Here is a 22886-nt window from a genome sequence, read left to right as displayed (position 1 = left end):
TTCTGGGTACCCATTTTAGTCACCTTGTATGACATGCATGGGCTACAGTGGGGTTATTCTTATTCCCCAGCCACCACATGGGGGTTATCCTTGAATTACGGTTAAGAAATTCAAGAATAGTTGAAAGGGTGTGGGCACTTAAGTGCCTGTTAGAACTGCTGATGATGATATATAACCATAGCTAAAATCTTCCATGATAATTGCTCAGACTGCACTCTTTGCTAATCTGCTGATGCATGTCATCCACATTTTCTTATATCTGTAAGAATCATATAATCCAGAAGCCATGCTCTAAAGACAAACATGTGACCTTTTAGAGGTGTGGGGTTTCACAGTTCAAGGTGCTTCAGTCCTTCAACTTTAATCTTCTGAAACAATATAAAGAGATGGCAAGAAGGAAGGTGGTGGCCAGCCATTTGAATACGTCTTAATGCAGCTTGGGCACTGATTAACAATTATTTAACAGCGAAAAACAAATATATTTCAGAAGGTTAAGGAAGGCATGGAATGAAGGATACATTAAATAAGTTACAATATAAAACAGATGAAAAGAGAAGTTAAGTATGTAAGATGGAAGAAGTTATTATGGAGAGAATTGGAGGTGTCAAATAATAATAAACTGAATTATTATTATTTGACATCTCCAGGGAGTCCAAGGACTCATCTAGGGAGGGCACCTGCTCTACAATTCTGTTTCCACCACTCAATCCATCAACTCACCGCAATTACACCAACGCCATTACTCTCGACCACCACCACCACCACTGATATTTCCACAGACAATCACAAACATCCATGCCCACAGCGGGTTTCAAACTGGCAGCCTTTTGGCTGGAGAGTAGATACACTAACCACTTGGCTGGCCTGCCAGGCTGGATAGTTATGAGGACCATAAAGAGCAGGTTGGGAAAGTGACTAGCTGGGCAAGCATTGCCAAAGTAGATTTATGTGCAAATATTAACCAATCAAGCCAAGACTTAAAATTATATTTCATAATTCCTATGTATTTTATTAACAGACTCTCTCATAATCTATAAAGGATAAATGTGTCTCCAATTTAAATTTTTTTTTTTTTCAATAATTTGTTTAAAGACATACATATTATTCTATACGGGACTCTCCATAGCTCAGTTGGTATAGATGAGGCTATTTCCTCAGAAAGACCGTGGTTTAATCCGTTTCCATGATATGAGGAACCTTTATCTGGTCTCGTTCAACTAAAGGTGAGTTGGCTGGTTTCATGCTGAGGTAGAGGGTTTTTTTGTGCCTCAGAACAGGCAAACCAGCCCTGTGAACACACACAGATTGCAGCCATAAATGATTACAACAATGTAGAAGAGACTATGAATCACATCATGGTAGTCAACCTCCTGGACAGAGACAACACATGATTACACTGGTGGCCAACAAAAAAATTTTTTTTTCCTGCCGATTATGATCTGACACTTGTTTTTTACTAATTTCAGTGCACTAATTTCAAATATGAAACCCATTTTCCTCTATCACGTCAGGTTTTTCCTCTATGGCATTTTCTTTTTGCTAATTTGTAAGTTTTTGATAGTTTTAAGGAGGCAGTACTATTTAGAGGATCACAAAAATCGATTTTTTAATATTATTTTCTGAAAGTATGTACTTTTAAAAATCTGTTCCTAACTTTTTATCAAGAAATTCGAAAAATTCCCAAAGATATAGCCTATTATTCAAAGCGGTGCGCAGATCAGCATCGGAGCGCTCACCGCTCTCACTTGTTAGTAAACGAATAAATGCGTAAGAACCTGCAATGGCACGTACTGGCGCTTTGAATGCGAGAGAGGCCGATAACCGACCTAATACATTTAGGTGATGACAACTGCCTAAAACAAATGAATGCTATATGCGTCATAGCAGACAAAGAATGGTCGAAATCAGTCAGTCATTAATCGATCGTGAAAGTATGATGAGTGCTTATAACGTTTCAATAAAGTCTGTGGTTTTTTTTGTCTTGTTAATTGCATGTTAGTCAGCAGTGAAGAAAATACGTCTACTACTCAAAATTGTGTCAGTAGTGTAGATTCCTTCTGCTTTATTTGTGGCAGCTTTACTGTTTCCAGTCAAAGGACAAATAACACTGATTTCGTTAAGAAAGTGTACTTTGATCTGCAATTTTTACGTCAAAGTATGCAAAGTACACTTTCTTAACGAGGACAAGTCATGGGCTCCAAATAAAGTGTGTAAGTCATGTGTAGAAAATTTACGACAGTGGAGCAAGGGAAAACGCCAAAAATTAGCTTTTGGCATTCCAATGATTTGGCGTGAACCGAAAAATCACGTAGATGATTGCTATTTTTGTTTAGTTCAGACTTCTGGTTATAATAAGAAGAATAAGAAAAAAATTGTGTATCCAAATCTCGACTCAGCAATTCGGCCAGTTGCTGATTCCAATGAAATAGCCATGCCAATTTATAAAGGACTTCCTTTACTTGAGAACGAGCATGATCAGGATATGCCAGATGATCTTGGGGAGCAAGACCCAGATATTGATTTAGACAATGAAAATTTAATTTCTAGTTCTGGACCGCAACCTTTTACTCAAGCGGAATTGAATGACTTAGCAAGAGATTTGGGCCTATCAAAGGAATCATCGGAATTGTTAGCTTCAAGATTAAATGAAAAAACTTACTGGAGCAAATACGAAGATAACTTTTCATCGTAGCAGGGAAAGTAATCTTGTACAATATTTTAAACACGAGTGTGGGTTTGTTTACTGTAACAGTGTGTCAGGTTTACTAACTGAAATGAGTGTTGTACAATATCATCTAAATGAGTGGCGTTTCTTTATCGACAGTTCAAGCAGAAATCTCAAGTGTGTCTTACTACACAATGGGAATGTATATGGCTCAATTCCTATTGGCTATTCAGTCCACTTAAAGGAAACATATGAGGACATTAAAAAGGTTCTGAAGTTATTAAAATATACAGACCATAACTGGATCATCTGTGTGGATCTTAAAATGGTGACCTTTTTACTTGGCTTTCAAAGAGGATATACAAAGTTTCCATGTTTTCTATGCTTCTGGGATAGTCGAACTAGAAACCAACACTGGAGTCAGAAACATTGGCCTCTTAGAATATCCTTAAATGTTGGAGAACAGAATATTATAAATCAACCTTTATTCGACAGAGAAAAAATCATTTTTCCACCTCTACACATCAAACTCGGTCTTATGAAGCAGTATGTTAAAGCTTTAGATTTACAAGGTGACTGTTTCCAATACATATGTGAAAAATTTCCACGACTTAGTTATGAAAAAATTAAAGCCGGTGTATTTGATGGACCGCAAATTAGAACTTTAATGAGAGACCCAAATTTCATCAACTCTATGAACGAAATTGAGAAAGAGGCCTGGACTTCATTTACAATGGTTGCGAATAATTTTCTTGGAAACAAAAAAGCGTGCAATTACAAAGATCTAGTGGAAACAATGCTTGAAAATTTCCAGCGCCTAGGTTGCAACATGAGCATAAAGCTTCATTTCCTATACAGTCATCTTGATAAATTTCCCGAGAATTTAGGTGCTGTAAGCGATGAACAAGGCGAAAGATTTCATCAAGACTTAAAAACTATGGAAGATCGGTACCAAGTAAGATGGGATTCTCACATGATGGCCAACTACTGTTGGAGTATTCAAAGGGATTGCCAAAACAGAACACACAGCAGAAATTGCTACAAACAAAAATTTATTCCCTGAAACTCACGTGTAAATAAAATTGTTATTTTTTTATAAATATTCTTGTAATTTTTAATGAATATTGTTAAGTAGTTATGTATCTAATTATCTAATTATCTTGCATTCAAAGCGCCAGTACGTGCCATTGCAGGTTCTTACGCATTTATTCATTTACTAACAAGCGAGACCAGTGAGCGCTCCGATTCTAATCTGCGCACCACTTTGAATAATAGGCTATATCTTCAGGAATTTTTTGAATTTCTTGATAAAAAGTTAGGAACAGATTTTTAAAAGTACATACTTTCAGAAAATAATATTAAAAAATCGATTTTTGTGATCCTCTAAATAGTACTGCCTCCTTAAAAATATCAAAAACTTAGAAATTAGCAAAAAGAAAATGCCATAGAGGAAAACCCTGACGTGATAGAGAAAAATGGGTTTGATATTTGAAATCAGCACACCCAAATTAGTAAAAAACAGGTCTCATATAAAAGTCAGCAAAAATTGTGTTGGACAGTGTTATCTATACATGATCTTCCATGTCTGAAACCATTTTGTTCTTCTAAGAATAGATTGTTTGCAATATTTTTAAATCTTTATCAAAATTTTGCTGCATATTTTGAAATTGAATAAGCTTTTTCTCCATAAATTCCATTCTGCTACCTCCTTTCTTAAATATAAATGTAACTATGCTTTTGACCAAATTGATGGAACTTCTCATTTATCCCACAGTTATTAACTTTAAAAATCCTTGATGTAAACATTCTTCACCATATTTTCAAAGCTCCTATTTATGTCATCTAATCAGGTTGATTTTCTATTTTAATACTTCTATTTCTTTTAATTCTTCAAAGCTAAATGGTTCTATATCAGTACTGTTTTCTTCATTGTTATTTTCTATTAATAAAATTGTGTCATTACTACAAATTCTTATAATGTTCTATCTATTGTTTCTGTCATATTTTATGTGCTTTATCTCTTCTTCATTATTTCTTCTTCTTCTTCCTAACATGGAATATAGGCCATGTGGCCTGTTCCGGTCTCATGCCATCTCTTTCTTGGTCTTCCGATTCTTCTTTTCCCACTTATTTTGTATCTGTATAATATTTTTGGTAGTCTGCTGTTGTCCATTCGATTTAAATGTTCTAGCCATTTTTGTTTATACTGGTGAAGCGCAATACATAGCCTCTCTCACTCAAATGTCAACCTCACCTTCCCGTGGTCCATCCTGTTCTAAAAGTACAAACGAGGCACTGGCGACCGAGTATGGGCGGTATAACCTTAACACCCTAACAGAGTAAATGCTGTTAGATCTGCCTGTCCAGAGGCGTTAGGTAGCAGCCCTACCACTGGACTTACCCAGCGACAGGTTAGTAACCTGCCCTGGGGATATTCAAAATACTTCTTCATTATTTAATATCCTTAATATTCAGTAGAATATATCTTGTCTTCCATGTATGTATGTATGTATATATGTATGTATGTATGTATGTATGTATGTATATATATATATATCTTCCATTTTATCAATAAATGTATCCAAAGAATCTTGTTGAGATTTGTTTTATAATTGTTTTAGCTTTTACACACACTCTCTCTCTCTCGTATATTTCTTCTGTTTCCATTGTTTGTTATGGAAGGAATGGTCTAGTTCTATTATATAGTGAAACCTGTGGAGTATTCATAACTAAACATACACACGTAACCACAGTAATTAAATTATTTTTAATAAGTAAATATTTCATCCTAAGTATCTTAGGACATCATAAGTACAGTTATTTCAAACAATACTAGGAATAACATACAGTTAGGGTGCATGCTTATAATGGAATCTTACTATGCTTGCAGTAGCATGTTATAGAATTAAATTAAAAAAATAAATATATCTGATAAAAAATAAATTAGATTAATTTAAAATAAAATAACATACATAAATTTATTTTACACAATTAAGGATGACAATTTCCCAGTTTTTAGGGATAGTAAGAATGTCATTACATTTTAAGTTTTGTCTGTGACGTAGGGTTTCCAGGCTTTCTTTATATAAACACTCATGTTTATATAAGGATCTATGTAGAAGTTTGGTGTTTTTCCATTTGATCCTATGGTTTAGGTTTTCAATCTGTGTTCAATTCATTTTCAATCCGTTTCAATCTGCGCGAGGCAAGATTTGTACGGTTTGATAAAATGGATATGGTCTTGATGTTCAAAGATGCATTTATTAATAGATCTCCCTGTTTGTCTGTAGTAAGACATCTCACAGGAACACGGAACTTCATAAATGCCAGGCATATCCTTATATATATATACAAGCGCAGTTATATAAAGAAAGTGCTGAAGCCCTAAGTCACAAACCCAACTTAAACCATAATGACATTCTTACTATCCCTAAAAACTGGGAAATTGTCATCCTTAATTGTGTAAAATAAATTTATGTATGTTATTTTTGTTAAATTAATCTAATTTATTTTTTATCAGATATTTATTTTAATTTAATTCTATAACACTCTACTGCACACATTGTGGGATTCCATTGTAAGCATGTGCCCTAAGTATATGTCATTCCTAGTATCGTTTGAAATAATTATACTGATGATGTCCTAAGATACTTAGGATGAAATATTTATGTGTTAAAAATAATTTAATTACTGTGGTTACATGTGTATGTTTAGTTAGGAATGGTGTAGATGCCAACTGTTTTTCTTTTATTGTATTTTCTCTCTTCCAAACTTTTAATGTACTTATTTTTAATATTTTATTTTTCTTTCCAAGTACTTCTGAGGCTGCCTTATGAATTATCTTTATTATTTCTTTTACATTCTTCTATATCTTCATTAATGTTGACTTCTTTTAGGTAATTTATTAATCATGATTATTGTAATATTAAATCAACTATCAGGTTATTTGTTGTTATAACCAAGCTTAGGAACTCAATGGCTTTTTAATCTTTCTCAAATTATTAATCAGTAAAAATATCAAAAAATCAGTAATAAATGACATTAGGAAGGGTCTAACAGGAGATGTGCAATTGTTTTCTGATGATGCAAAGATAGATAGGACAACTACTGATGCTACTGATATCCGAAATGGATATCAGGACTTACAAAATGATTTGAATGGGCTGGAAATTTCGGCAAACAATTTAAATAAATTGGCAGTGTGGGCAAAGGAAAATTATTGTCAATTCATTGTTGTAAAATGTAAGGTGATGAGTTTTGGAAGAAAAGATTACACACTTCATATCATATTGATGGTACTAATTCACAGGAAATTGTTGATGGTAGGGATCTGGGGGTTAGAGATTTGAAATTCAGAGGACATATTGCGAGAATTGGCAAAATATCTCAGAGGATTATTTGGATGTTGAAGAGCACATCGACAAATAAAGATAGGGAGGTTATTATCCTTCTCTATAAGGCTATGATTTGGCCACATGTTGACTACTGTGCACAGATTTGGTCACCTGCATTTCTTGGAGATCAGGTGGTGGTGGAGAGGATTCAGTGATGAGTGACCAAGTTGGTGACAGGTCTGTGTAATGTTTCCTATGAGGATAGATTGAGGGTGTGCATTGCAGAGTTTAGATGACAGGCACAGGAGAGGGGATATGATAGAAACTTAAGTTACTAAAGGGATACTATAAGATTGACACAGAAGAAATTTTTCAATATATGGGAGTAGGGGTGGGTGAAATGAGCCACTTGCAAGTTGTCTAAGAGTGTGGTTAGTAAGGATGTGCAGACTATGTTCTTTACTTGGGGAGTGGTAAATGAATGAGGTGTATGATAGGTATTGTGTTAATTGATAATGGGTATCCACAATGACTCTTTTGACTCCATGGAGTATTACCCATATAAATAATAATAATGTAGATTTATAATCTTTTATAGTTGGACTTGCATTAAAAAAAATAAATATTTGATATAGTCCTTAAGGGTATACTCCAAAAAATGATGAATAAATACTTAACCTTTTAATTAAAAATGTTATTTAGTTTCATCGATTGTTTGGCTGAGCATTCACTGGTGTATTTTTAATGTATTATATTTTTAGATTTGTAGTGATGATTGTCATTATTCTCCATTGTTAAACTTTTGTGCATAACATTGGTTGCTACTTTGTAATGAAGTTTGGATATTTTTTAATTTTTTTTTTATTAATTAGAAAACGAAGCCTAATTTCATAATGTGTATATATAGGTATTGAAATTCCTCTACCAAAATTTGGCAGAACACCAGACAGCGGTAAGCATTATGTACATGTGTTAATGTGAAATTTTCTTTTCAATTTTGATATACTGAAAAGATCCTTATTCATTGGATTCTAGTCATGTACATAACTAATAACTACATGAAGAATCTTTGATACAGTTCTGTTTTTCTTTAAATGTTTCTAAATAAATTATATTTTCAAGAATATCATTAAATATAATAAATAACATATAATAGTAATTTATTAATTTATATTTACTTAAAAGTAAAATCATACTGATTAAATAATGATCATTATAGGCATGAACTCCCCTTCCCCATTATGAACAGAAATAGTTAATATGGTAATTAATAATGGCATCCATTGAATAAAAATTTGTGAAAATCACATTTCATTGTTAAATAATTTTTACTTGATTATATACTTTTCTCTCTCAGTTATATTTTGTTGTAAATAAATCCAGCACGACTTTTTACTTCCATATTTATATAACTGTATTTAGAGTTGAATTATATAATACTCATAGATTGCAAACTTTTTAAATTACAACCATACTGCCAACCTAGCTTCCTTAAATGTTTCAGTGGTATGAGCATAAATGTGTAAATGAATTTATAAATAAAATATACAAATGAAAACTTTTATTTTTAAGCATTCCAGCCCAGAAAGGCTTAACTTCATTATTGAGAATCATTACTAATGATTCATTAATAGTCTGAATCTCAGCACATGCAAAATTTCTAATGGAAACAAGAGAGGAAAATAATTCCATTACAGTGGTCCCTCCTTATCCATGGAGGATACATTCCAAGACACCCCACGAATACTTGAAATCATAGACGGTACCGAGACCCTATATATATATATTATGTTTTTCCCTATACACGTACGTATGATAAAGTTTAGTTTCTAATTAGGCACATTAAGAGATTAACAATAATAATTAATAATAAAATATAATAATTATAACAACATACTTTGATAAAGGGTATGTGAATGGAATCTTGGCAACCTCAGCATATGTTTTTATTATTATTATTTATTTATTATTTTATGAAGTCGAGAACTTTCACCTTTCTCACTTAAAAGGAAGCACTTTACGGCTTCTCTTTGGCATAGAATTTGCCAGCATCACTACTCTTGTGCTTTTGGGACCATTATTATGTAATGATTACTTGTACACAAGCACTGCGATACCGCGACAGTCAATCTGATAACCGAGAACTACTCAGAACAGTGAGCAATATGAAATTTATGAATTGTCTATTACTAAAAGAAAGAGCAATATGGTTTGATTTCGGCGATGTAAAATTACATAAGCAAAGTCGATATTAGGTCCAACATTATTTCAAAGCCAAATGTTTGTAGAAACTATCAAAGTTTCGTAAGTTGATTTGAGAGCTTATGAGAATACAATCCTCGGCATTCCCGAGTTGCCTTAGCTTGCCCTACTTGACTTAAGTAGCCAAGGCAACTCGGGGATGCTGAGGGTTGTTATTCTCGTAAGAAACTTTCATAGTTTCTATAAACATTCGACTTTAAAATTATCTTGGATGTAATATCCACTTTACCTATTCAATGATAAATTGTTTATTTCTGGAATTTTCCATTTAATATTTTTGTACTTGGGTTGACCGTGGATGGGGGGGAGGGGGGATACAAGAGTGAAACTAAGACTAGTGCAGCAAATTATAAAGCCTAGTTAGAAATCACCTGTCAAAGTGGGCAGACAGCATTGGATCCTCTATACAGGACAGCCTGGTTTTTGGAAAAGGTAGGTATTTTTTATTTTATTTATTTTTTTTTTTTTGGGAGTTGCTTAAGGGTCAAAGCTGTATAACTGAGAGGAGACCTCCACATGGCCTGTAAAGGAATGCAGAGAACCGACCAGGGCTTCTGACCTAATGTCCAATCCTCACCTTCTCATGGTGCACCCTGTTCGGTATCTACATGGATACTGAATGAACGAGGATGGGCTGGCAATTTGGGATTTAGCCGACCACATTGTATTTTTATTGGCTTAAACCACAATACAAAATGGTGGTACAACATGACAAAATTTCATGCCAGCTGGGGCGTCGCCCTGTTAAACAAGACCCTGTTGTTTTCTTCAGGGAACCAGGGTGAACAGTGAAAAGTCAGATACTGGAACAAATCGGAAAACTTACCCCAACTCAACATCACCAGAGTTAAAGATTGGTACCATCAACATAAGGAGCCTGAATGGCAAAGAAATGGAGCTAGCTGGGGAATTAGATAAGTACCAGATCGACATAATAGTGGTGACTGAAACAAAAAAGACAAAAACTGGTGAGATCTTTCTGAGCAATAAATACAAAATGTTATATTCAGGCAATGACAATCAAGGAAAAGAAGGACCTAAGTGGCCATAATATTCACCACAAAATACGAGGCTAATCTTCTTGAATGGCAAGCAGTCTCAAGTAGAGTGATGTGGGCAAATATCAGAATGGGGAATTGGACTGTGACACTTATTGGTGCCTATGGTCCCACAGAAGGTTCTACTAAGGTAGAAGTGAAAGAATTTTTTGATGCTTTAGAGAAAGCATCTGACACAATGAAAAAGAAAAAGTTGGTCCTTGTTGGGGATCTAAATAGCAGAGTAGGAAATGATTGTGAGACATACAAAAATATTTTGGGAAAATTTGGAGAAAAGAGCAAAGCTAATAATAATGGCAAATATCTGTTGGATTTCTGCTCAGGACATGGACTGGTTATTACTAACACCATGTTCCAATATAAAAATGTGCACAAATTCACATGGAGAGAAGAGGCAAGGAATAAGAAAAGTCTCATTGACTATGTTATTGTTGATAGTGATATTTTCTCCCTGGTGCAGGACACCAGTGTACAGAGGATTTGAAATTGGAAGTGATCACTATTTAGTCTTGAGCAGGATAAAATTGAATTTCATATTGAAAAGAATAACATGTAAGAAAGTTTTAATGCAAACAAAAGTTGAGCAGCTCTCAGATGTGAACTGTAGACCGAAATACACAAAGATTATTGAAGAAAAAATGAAAGAGTTTGAGAACACGAACCAAAACTTGGAAATTCATTGGCAAGCCTTGAAGAAAACCCTGATTGATTCAGCCAGAGAGACATGTGGTGAGGTTGTCTGCACGAATAGCAAAATCAGCACTCCATGGTGGACACAGGAAGTTAAAGTGGCAGCGAAGGAAAAGAAGAAAGCATATCAAAAGTTCCTGGCAAATAAATCAGATTGTGCTCTTAGAGAATACAGACAAATATAAGAAAGCTAAACACTGTGTAAAACTAGCTAAACAAAAGTCATGGGAGGACTTTGGCAAGAATATAGAAAATAAATATCAAGAAGGTGGCAAGATATTCTGGAGGTTGTTGAAGAAGCTTAGAAATGGAAGAAAGAGTGCTGTAAAAGGAGTTAGAGATGATAAAGGTGACATGAAAACAGGAGAAAAAGATATCCTTGAAGTATGGAGTAATTACTTCGAAAAATTGCTAAATGAAACAAGCAGTGATAGCACAGTTGTAAAAAAACACTCAGCAGGCATACAGTCAGGAATACATATCCATACTTGAACTAGAAAAAGACAACAGAATCAACAAAGCTGGTATGGTAGGAAGTCGATTGAATAAATTCATATGGAATAAGAGAGAAATTAGTCGGAACACTAAATTAGCTGTATACATGACAGTGTTCAAACCAGTTTTAACTTATGGATCTAAAAGCTGTGTCAGAAGTAAAACACTTGACCAAAGACTAGAGACTGCAGATATGAGAGTCCTGAGAAAGATTAGAAGCATGAACAGATGGCATCAATGGCAATATCATATTACAAACAAGGATATTAGGAAAGAACTTGATATTGTCAGCATCCAGGAATGCGTTAGCAGAGCTAATCCCAGGTGGTATAGTCACTTAAACAGAATGGGCAAGGAAAGATTAGCAAAACAATTGTTCTCTGCCAGGTTGGCAGCAAAACGACCCAGAGGAAGACTGAGATATAGGTGGATTGATATGGTACAAAGTGCCTTAGACGATAGAAACATAAGATCTGATAATGTTGGAGTCTTGACAAGTAACAGACTGATTTGGAGGAAAATTGTAGATAGGAAGTTAGTAATGATGTAAATTTTTCATGTATTACTGCCATATCCTGTACACCCCCTTGAGGGTACATGTCAGGAATTTGATGATGACATAATGTTATCCACATAGGTGATGGCAACAGCAGAGATAATGTAAACCCTTTTTGCACAAGGGTATACATTATCTTAAATAAAAAGCTTAAATTGAGACTATATATATTGCTTGATATAATGTACCATTTACACCATATAACTGTAGTGTTTTGAATAGCTTTCCTCTTGGCACCGTGTCATATTCCATTTCAAGATCAACAAAACTGAAATACAAATCTTAGTTATATTCCCAAGATTTCTCAACTATTTGTCTTAAAGTGAAAATTTGATCCTGACCACCTCTATTTGACCTGAATCCAGCTTTTTCTTCACCAAGCTTCCACAATCCTTCTCAACTGTTTGTCAAGTATACTTGCATAAATCTTACCAGGCACACTCAGTAGGAAAATACCTCTGTAATTCTCACATTCTGTTTTCATCTTTTTCATGTGTCATCTCCTTGAAGGAGATTGGCAACCATGTCATAGAACTTTTTTTTTTTTTGCTCAGTTTGCATTCAGGTTTTATTTCCCTTCTCATAGATGGGTAATCTCAAAGCTTTGCTCCAATCCTCTGGAATTCGACTCACTGACCAGGTCTTCTGAAGTATACAATGCAGCCACTGTAAAACTATTATACCTCCATATTTGAGCATTACTATCATCTACTCCAGCTGCCTTTCCACATTTTAGATTTTTGATTTTTTTTCTGCTTCAAGTATGAAAATGTATTCCTGTTGGGAGTTTTTTTAGCATCATGTTAACACTGCTTGTTTCATTTAAGTCTTTCAAAATATTTGCTCCAGGCATCTAGAATATCTTTATCTTCGGTTTTCATGTTGCCTTTATGATCTGTAGTTCCCTTTACAGTACTCTTTCCTTCCATTTCTAAAGCTTTTCCAATAGCCTGCAGAATATTTTGCCTCTTTCCTGATTTTTATTTTCTATGTTCTTACGAAAGTCTTCCCATTCTTTTTTTTTAGCTAGTTTAACACAGAGCTTTACTTTTTTACATTTTTCCTGTGTATTCTCTAAGAGCACAAGCTGACTTACTTAATCCTCTTCACTCCACCTGGAAGTATAGGTCTTCCACCAGACTCTGTTTTTTGCTTCTGCTTTTATTTGGTTCCAGTTCTTATTAATGTTTGCTATTTCTTTCAGTATTGTTCTTTTGCATGTTTCTCTTGGCCTTCCCCATCTTCTTTTTACCCTGTGGGTTCCAATCTAGAGCCTGTTTTACTATTATTTTATCTTCTTTCTTCATCGAAGCCCCAACCACCTGCATTTCCTTTCATGTATCTGTTACAACGTGGGTTTCTTGTTTGTTCTCTGCCATAGTTCTTCATTTGATATTTGTTTTGGCCAATATATTCCCATTATCATTCTTAAACACTTGTTTAGGAAAACCTGGACATTGTTAACTATCTTTTTGTTTAACATCCACATTTCTGATCCATACATTAGTATTGCCTTTACATTTGAATTGAATATTCTCATTTTAGTTTTTATAGACAAGTTCTTGTTTTTCCAAATATTTCTAAGTTGGTTGAAAGTTTAATAAGCCAGCTGTTTCCTTCTATTTATATCTTCAGTAATTCTTCCTTTTATTGTATTGAACCAAGGTATATAAACTGTTCTGCTTCTTTAAGCGGTGTTTCTTCTATCGTTATTTGTTTATTTTGCTTTGCATTTATTTTCATCAACATTGTTTTATTTTTATTTATCCTAAGACCAACTTTTTTGGCTGTTTCTACAAGTATAGAAACAGCCAAAAATGGAAAGCACACATTTGATCTACATAACTTATTTCAAGGTTTCCCTACTTCAGCATCCTACATCATTGTTTAAGAAAAACTTATGTAGGATGCTAATAGTATTTTTAGTTTTTTGTTCTGTATGTTGGTGTTTCTGTGCAAGTAAGCAGATCTGCAAAATCTAGATTGCAGAGTTGGTTTTTAAGTAACCATTGTAATCCTGTATTTCCATTGGATACTTTTCTCATTCCTAGTCTATGATAATTAGCTTCTTTTAAAAACATAGTAGGAGAGAGGATACAACCTTGCCTTACTCCTATCTTTGTTTTAAGTGGTTCTGAGAGGGTATTTCCATGTATTACTTTAATTTTAAAATCTTCATATATTTTTTACATTCTTCTTTTTATTTTTTCTGGGAGTCCATAATATCTAAGTAGTTTCCACAGGAAGATCTGTTTATACAGTCAAAAGCTTGTTTAAAATTGATGAAATTTAAATATAAGTTTATATTTAAATTTAAACCTGCCATTCCAATGATTGTTCTATGATAATTCGTAAAGTAGAAATGTGGTCGGTACATAATCTCTTGGCTCTAAATCCTGCCTGTTGTGGTCTTAGTTGTTTTTCTATTTCTCTTTTGATTCTTTCTAATATTATCCTTGCTAGTATTTTACTTATAACACTCAGCAATGCTATACCTCTCCAATTTTTGCATTCAGATTGGTTCCCTTTTTTTGGGTAATTTAACTAGTAACCCAGCACTCTTCTTTCTGCCATATCTCATTTAGTAAGGGATATAATATCGTCTGGTATGTTATCTGCTCTTTTGCAATTTCTATTTTTGTTATTTTATTCTAATTTATATTCAACGATGCATTTTGTTCATTCAATTCTATGCTCTGGTCGCATCAGTCGTTTCTTGAAATTTCAATGAGAGCCCATCTATTTATTTATTCTTTTTCATTTAATAATAGTTTATCTTCTTTATTGTATATGGGAACTATCCATTTATTTCTTTTTCCACTTAATTTCCTTGTTATATCATACAGCTTTCTAGTATTGTTTGTATATGCAGCATCCTCTGCCTCTTGTGCTAGATTCTCTATATATTTTCTTTTATCGTTTCTTGCTTGCTTTATATCTTTCTGCTTGCTCTTGTTCATCATGTTCGCCAGTCTGTAACAGTTTCTCTTTTATTCTGTCTCTGTCCTCTATTTTTAATTTAGTGTTTTCTGATATCCATTCTTTGTCTGTATTGGTTTGAAATCCCAATATTTTTTTAACGTGCTAATTAGTATGTCTTTAATCTTTGTCCATTTTTCCTCTATGCTATCTCCTCCTCGTTTTTCGAGTTTCTCATTTATCCTGTAGAGTTATAAATTTATTTCTAATCTCTTTGTTTTTGAGTTTTTCAGTTTCAAACCTCTTCCTATTGTTCATTGTTTGTTTATTTTTAAATATTTTTACTTTTATGGTAGCTGTTAGGAGAAAGTGATCTGAATATGTCTTGGCTCCTGTTTTAACTCTGACATCCAATTCCCTGTTATAAGTATATGGTCTATTTGGTTCTTTGTCTTCCTATCTGGTGCTATCCATGTCTATTTATGTATTTTTTTGATGTTGAAAGAGACTCTCTCCTATTACAAGCTGGTTGAACATACAAAATTCTATAAGTAACTCTCCATTTTCATTTATTTCTCCTTCTGCATACTTTCCCATAATAATTTGTTTATTAGTATTATCATTTATTTCCTCCATTAAAGTGACTTAGCATTAAAGTCTCCAATTATAAGTTTGCATATCTTTTTTTTTATTTATTGTTTCTATGCTTCTCTGTAGCATTTTATAGAAGTTATCCTTTTCTTCCTGGATCACATCATTTGTTGGAGCATATATAGCAGTTATTGTAGTGTTCTGCTTGCCAGCTTTAAATCTAATGTTTAGTATTCTTTCCAATATTGGGTTCCACTCCATTAGTGGAACCCAGTCCTTTGTGTGATCATTCGTATTTTGGTTCTCAGAATAGATTAAGTAGTGACCAGAGTTTAATTTGATTTTTTTCAGTTCCTATCCATCTCATTTCACTTAATCCCATTATTTATAATCTGTATTTTTCTAGAAATCTTGAGACTTGGTATGTTTTCCCAGTTTCAAACATGGTTCTAACATTCCAACATCCCAGTCTAAGGTAACTGTCACTTTTTTTCTGCATCTCTGCTTCCGCAGAACGGCTTTCACAGAGGTGCCTCATGTTCATGGCAATCTATATTTTATTTTCTTCATCTGGTATCACATTTTGGAAGGTTTTGGTTTGCATAGCAAATTTTTTTCTCTGAGACTGGGTTGCTAGCCCCGTGCTCAACCCTCCCCATTTATCCAGGCTTGTGACCTGCATGGCAAGTTTTCATTCAGCATGGCTGGTTTCTCATAACTATTGGTATACAACACAAATTTTAATATTAAAAATTCATATATACAAATCTATGTTCTAATTTCTTATTTTAATAAATTTCTTTTATAACTGAGCAAGAGATCAATAGCCAAGGGGGAGGAATTACATCATGAAATGTTTTCTTTCTAGCATACAAAGGTAAATAAAAAGAAAACACATTTAAATAACTTATTAAAATAATACCATGTTATAATAAACTATAATATGGAAAATAAATAAGATGGAAAATACTAATAACGGAATTGTAACCAATAACAGATTCATCCAGATATATTTACAAAATATCTAAATTTAAGAAAGACTAAATGTTTTTCATTTTTTCTGCTGTTGAGAAACGTTTAAATCAAAGGTCTGTTTTTGACAAATTGATTTGATTCCCTGTTATAAGAAGATCCTTATCATATATATTTGAAAAACTACTATTGTCCATACCTCAACTTTCTATTTTCCCTTTGGCTGCAAGTATAATTTCATTTGGTTTTGCATTGAGGTTATGGAAGCAGTTCGTAATTTCTTTAAAGAGAGAAGCCTCATTTCAACTATATTCTGTGGGTTTTTATTCTTTAATTGATATTATTAGCCATACTTCAAAAGTTTTACTGTCCATGAATCAAAACGTTATTTGTTATGGTAGGACATATCTTACTTTGCAGGAGGATTGAAAGCAAAAAAAAAAAAAAAAAAAAAATCAAAAATTCTGTAGGTGTGTCCTGTCATAAGAAATAATGACTATCAATTAAGATCAATTGACGATAGTCCATATAAAAGTGGCTAGATGATATAAATGAGTTGTTTTGAAAGAGTCTGCAAGAGTTAGCAGACAGTTTCAAAACAACTCATTTATATAATATAAATGAGATAAAATAGTGAAAATAGCATCAGATGCCAAACGGGCATAGGACCCATGAGCATTGATTTATTATGGCTAATTCTCTTTGCTTTTGGTGACTTGGAGCTCCTCTTCACACTTGTTTATCTATTTATTTCAGCCCTGAATAAGAGCAATAGTCAAAAATACTTGCATGAAAATATATAGTATAATAGTTTTAATCATTTTAAATATTGTTTTATTTTGTAAATATTTAAAAAATTTTCTTGATTCAAGTCTAGACTAGTTTCTTTTTTTTTACTTAAAATTAAGTTGTTGAGAATGTTGCCAAATTGGTAATTGAGTAATTCAATTTTTGAACATTTCTGTGTTTCCTTCACAAAATCTAAACTTAAATATAAATGGAGATGAATACTGTTTGTGCTGATATTAGATAAACCGAATTCTCTTGGATAAATCAAAATGGCATAATAAGAGCTATTTCATTTAGCTTGGATCACTGTTTGGTGTTTTCTTGATGATTTTGGTGATGATCTGATAGAAACACATCTAATTGTTCTTTCAAAGAACTTCTATCAGATGTTCTATCTGAACATTTGTTTTTCAATTTAGAATTTTAAATGAATAATCTGTTAGTAGTTGGTGGTGGTGTGTAATTAATTTAAAACTTATCCAAATTACTGAAATATTTTTTCTCTAACACAATCGGAATCTAATGGATAAGTTGAAATGCATCTGCAGTATGAAATTAGTGGTTTAAAAATGTCATATTAGTAAACAATACTGATATTGTATTGTAACAGTATTATAAAATAGTTAATTAAAGCTTTTTTTTTTCTTTTATAACTGTCATTTAATATTTCCTTTTAAAAGCTTCAAATGCTGAGAGTAGACATGGCAGTTTTTCAAATCAGATTACTGGACAGCTTCCTCCACCACCTAAGTTAGGACATAGTAGATCTATGTCTGTGACACAAAGACAGGGAAATGCAAAGGGCGAGACAGAACTTTCTCCAGTCCACCAATCACAGGTAATTCTTGTTAGCATTAAAGTCAGTAAATGCCCTTTTCAGAATTCCAAAAAATTCACACAGGTGTTTCACTGATTTGATTTAATTTATCAAGTTTGCAGTACATTAAGGATAAAATCAAATATATTTGATAGCACCAGCTAGGACTGTAGGATTCCAGTCCATTATTTACCTTTTTTTCTGTGTAATGCATGCTTATTTTGGTGATCATGCCACATTATCAGCTCATTAGCAAATAAACATAGTTAATAATATTTAACTATATTTAAATAGTAAAGTTAATTTGTTTTACCTAGCCATGTGTTTTCTCATGAAGTTATAACCGGAATGATTATAGATAATTAGTGTTATAACACTGATAAAACTGAACTAATGACTTGAAAAATTCCACCACTTCTTTAGAAGATCTCTGAAGTTTCATCATCCATTTACCCATTTTCAATTTGTTCAGATAACACTATCTGAAATTGCCTTCCAGTTAAATTTATCTTCATGTTTAGTGTTGAATGCTATCGCTGCTCCTTTTCTTGATTGTTATTACATGAATATTATTTAGTAGTTTCTCACCTGTTTAAGTTTTCTTTGTGTCAGTAATAGCAAATATGTCCAAGTGGTACTTTTCCATTTCTTCTGCAATTTTGATTTCCTTTTCATTGGTTGGTTGATGGGTTGTGTTTGTTCCTTTTCTTCTAGATGTTGAGTTGAAGTTTGTTCCAGTAGATGATGATTCACTGTTTGCTCTGGTTTCCTGACATCGGAAGCTTATGTCTTATTACTCGGTGTGTATGATGCTGCTATGAATGAACAAGTAATTGCAAACTCTTTGCTTTGACTGAAGTAGCAGGGATAGTTGACAAAGCATAAACAGGAGTTTAAGATTGTAAATTTGCAGTCTTGGATCATTACTTTCTTTGGTTACATGTCTTGGCATGAAACTGGAAATATTTACCTGAATATTAAAGATTTAGCCAAATGTGAATAAATATCCCTACGGGTGGGAGCAAGACATCTACAGAACGACTCAAATTCATGGATTATTGGCTATGGTCAATGGTAGGAGAAGAATACTCTTTGGTCATGAAACACCAAATTAATTTTTTAAACCATTTATGGTAAGTGATGTTCCATTTCTGGCTGGTATACGAGTCAAAAAAAGGTATTTCACAATTTGCCATTCTCATATAACTAGAATTTTTCTGAAATTATCTTCATATTTAATACGCTTTTGAAACTTCGTATGAGTGTTCGCTTAGATCCATTCAACCATTTTGGCAAGATATTTTAAGCAAGATGCCAATATTATAATGTTTTCAAAAACTTTTGTGTAGAAATCATAAGAACTTTCTTTAGTTGCAGAGGTTTTTTTCAGTGTTGGAAAGTTAACCAGTCTATTCATGATGATTAATCATGATTATTTTCTTTACTTTTGCTTTAAAGATGCGTCTGGTAGTGTAGGAAGCTGATAAATAATAATACATCATATTCTTTCATAAGAGCAGATTAGAAAAACCTATATTTCTAAAGATCTACCAAGCTAGTTTCTTTAGTTTTTATGTAAATGAAAACAGTAGTGACATAGATTTGCAGAAAAACCAAAGTAGTATCTAAACGTGTTCAGAAAGTCCATATAGTTAGGATTCATGTGATTTATGTACATCATAGTTTACAAATATCAGTGCAACAGCTAATTCATTTTCATTTATGCTGAACAATTCAGTGAGAAAAGACAGTCCTCACCATTCTGATCATCAGTCACTCTAGTGTCTGGAATGATACCTATCAATTTCATCATCAGGTTTCAGACTAACAATACATTTAAGACATGTTTTGAGATGGGACACAAGAATTGCCTAGTACATTCTCTTGATGAGCATGCCACAAATCATTATGTGCATTGATTGAAACCAAAACTGTCTGTGGGGAAAGAGATGAGTTTGTTTCAGGATATGTCTAGGAAGAATTCTTATATTTGGTTGGTATATTTAAATTAAGATGTAAATATATAGGAAACATGCAAGACCCTTGCAGTCAAATACATGCCTCACAGAACCTTGCATGTCCACTTCACTAACATCCGTGGCCTCAACTCCAACTTAATAGTGTCCACTACCATCTGCAGTCCACTAAACTCCACTTATGCTTTTTAGCAGAAACTCAAATATGACCCTCCCCCCCAGCACTATCCATCTCAACCTTCCAAACTACACACTGTTTAGCTCCTTTCGACCCAATGGTGACATCTGCACATATATCCGCTCTGCTCTGACATACCATGCTAGAGGGCACCTAACCTAGAATCGCCCAACTTTGACCTTCTTTGGTTGAAAATATCCCTTCCCCACTCAGTCAAATTCATCTGCTATCGCTTTCCTATTGCCACTAACCACTGTAAGCTCTTTAATTTCCTCTCCTTAAAATATGATTTTCTCTAGTCCTACTCTCCTAACAGTGAAATCATCCTCCTAGGAGATTTAAATACCAACTGGCTTTCCTCCTCCAGTTATACGGATCTGACTCCAGTTGCAGGCAGAGATGCTGAAACATTTGCCATCACTAATTACCTTACACAAATTGTTCACATGCTAACCAGAATACCAGATAACCCAAACCACTCCCCAAATACTTTAGATCTCTTCCTTACCAATGACACTTCCAGATATGCAGTGAATGTAGTGAGTCCCCCTGGGTAATTCTGTCCACAATCTTAGGGCTCATTTCCTCCCCCATGCAACAACACTCACTACAATCACTCCCACACAAGAGTAGTAACAGTGCCAAGTGGGACAATCCCCGAGATTACTATGCTTCATTCCATTGGTTGGACTGTTGTTTCCAGTCTTCCAATCCAAACATATGCACTGAACATATTGCCAAAGTAATCCTCACTGGCATGGAAACATACATTCCCCACACTACTCTGAATTGTTGTCCCTTATCTAAATAAACCCTAGTTCTCCAAAAGATGTGCAAAGGGGCTGTACAAATGAAAAATCAAGCATACACAACTTTTGCCCTACTCTATTTTCACCCCTATCATACCCAGATGGCTCAGGTGCATCATCACCCACAGAAAAAGCTAATCTTCTGGCTTCACACTTTGCCTCCAGTGCACGCATAATGGACCATGGCAAATTCCCTCCCAGTCATTTCAACTGCTCAACATACAGTGTCCCCTATATCCTTTTGCTAGAAAGAAATCAGAAACCTATTGTAAATTAGACACAAAAAAGTCTCCTGGCCCTAATGGCATTTCTCCAATTGTCCTGAAGGTCTGTGCACCTGACTGGCTCCTATCCTATGCTGCTTGTACATACTCTGTTACTCCACTGGTGTAACAGAGTAACACCAGTGGAGTAACAGAGTATGTACAAGCAGCATACTCTGTTACTCCACTGGTGTATATATCCCAAAGCCTGGAAATTGGTCTATATTCAACCCATTCCTAAGAGGGGTGCAAATCACTGCCATCTAACTACCATCCTATTTCACTCACCTGATTCCTATTTAAAGTGATGGAAAAAACCATCAATTCTCAACTCCTACACTACTTTGAAGGCACCCAGCTATTAAGCAACCACCAGTACGGATTCTGTCGCTGCCGATCAACAAGAGATCTACTCTCATACGTCACCCATCGCTGGACAAATGCCATGGAGAAATTTGGCAAATCCCAAGTAGTTGCACTTGATATCTCTAAAGACCGGTTCTGGCACAAAGTCTTACTAAGCAAACTCCAATCATTGGACTGTCCCATGACTTCTGCAGATGGTTTGCCAGCTTCCTGTCTGGACACACACTATGTGTGATGTAGACGGCTCCCTATCCTCTCACCATCCAACTAATGCTGTGGTCCCACAAGGTTCAGTTCTCTGACTGGCCCTCTTCCTTCTGTTTATCAATGACCTACTTCAGTTGACCTCCAACCCAATACACAGTTTTGCAGATGACAGCACATTGCACTCTCCCTTTCATTTGACAAACCCTACTCTACACAACTCACTTCAACCCACAGAGCATCAACCACCACTGCCCTTAATTCTGACATCCAAGCCATCCTCCAATGGGACTCAGATGACTTTGTTAACTCCGACGCTAGTAAAACCCAGTTCTGTCTTATTTCTACAAAAAAGAACCATTTTCCCCCAGCATTATTTTTGATAACACTGGAATTCCCAGACAAGATTTGATTTACCTTCTCGGAATTACCCTGATATCTTCCTGGTATAAACACATCACAACCATTGCATCCTCTGCTTCCAAAAAACTAGGTTTTTTCTTTCGCTCAAGACATTACTTCACCTCTAAACAGTTGTTAACTTTATACAAATCGCAAATCTGCCCAGCTATTGAATACTGTTCTCACATTTGGGGTGGGACTCCTAAAAGCTCCTTCAAAATGCTTGACTCAATACAGAGGAGAGCAATTAGACTGATAAATGAATGACCCATTTCTTACCAACTTGCTCCCCTCACTCTCACATAGATGTTTGGTCTCTGCAATTTGTATATTCTATAAATATTTCCATGGGAAATGTTCATCTGAAACAGAATCAATAATTTCCCTACTCTGTATTAAGCCCATTGGAACACATACAGCTGCCACACAACATCCTTTAACTGTACACCTTGAAACTCACAGAACAAGTTTCTTTTCCTCCTCCTTCATCCCTGCTACTGCTGTACTGTCTTCCCTCTGATGTATTTCCCAAGGAATAGA

The 22886-nt window shown here is 34.3% G+C and overlaps 1 protein-coding gene across 4 annotated transcripts in view; it reads left to right on the top strand.

Annotated features, from left to right (window-relative positions):
* Window positions 1-22886, top strand: part of LOC150104343 (ralBP1-associated Eps domain-containing protein 1-like) — a 485081-nt gene that overhangs the window by 107700 nt on the left and 354495 nt on the right. For all 4 annotated transcript variants that reach the window (XM_090396932.1, XM_090396933.1, XM_090396930.1 and 1 more), the window contains exons 4-5: window positions 7907-7951; window positions 18012-18169. In XM_090396932.1, coding sequence (XP_090253058.1) covers window positions 7907-7951; window positions 18012-18169 — 203 coding nt within the window. The remainder of the gene's footprint in view (window positions 1-7906; window positions 7952-18011; window positions 18170-22886) is intronic.

The sequence above is a fragment of the Typopeltis vanoorti genome, chromosome 8, assembly GCF_054136105.1.
Source record: "Typopeltis vanoorti isolate ZY-2024b chromosome 8, IOZ_Tvanoo_1.0, whole genome shotgun sequence".
NCBI classification, from domain to species: Eukaryota; Metazoa; Arthropoda; class Arachnida; order Uropygi; family Thelyphonidae; genus Typopeltis; species Typopeltis vanoorti.
The sequence above is the reverse complement of the archived record's forward strand: the minus strand, read 5'-3'. Positions and strand labels throughout refer to the sequence as shown.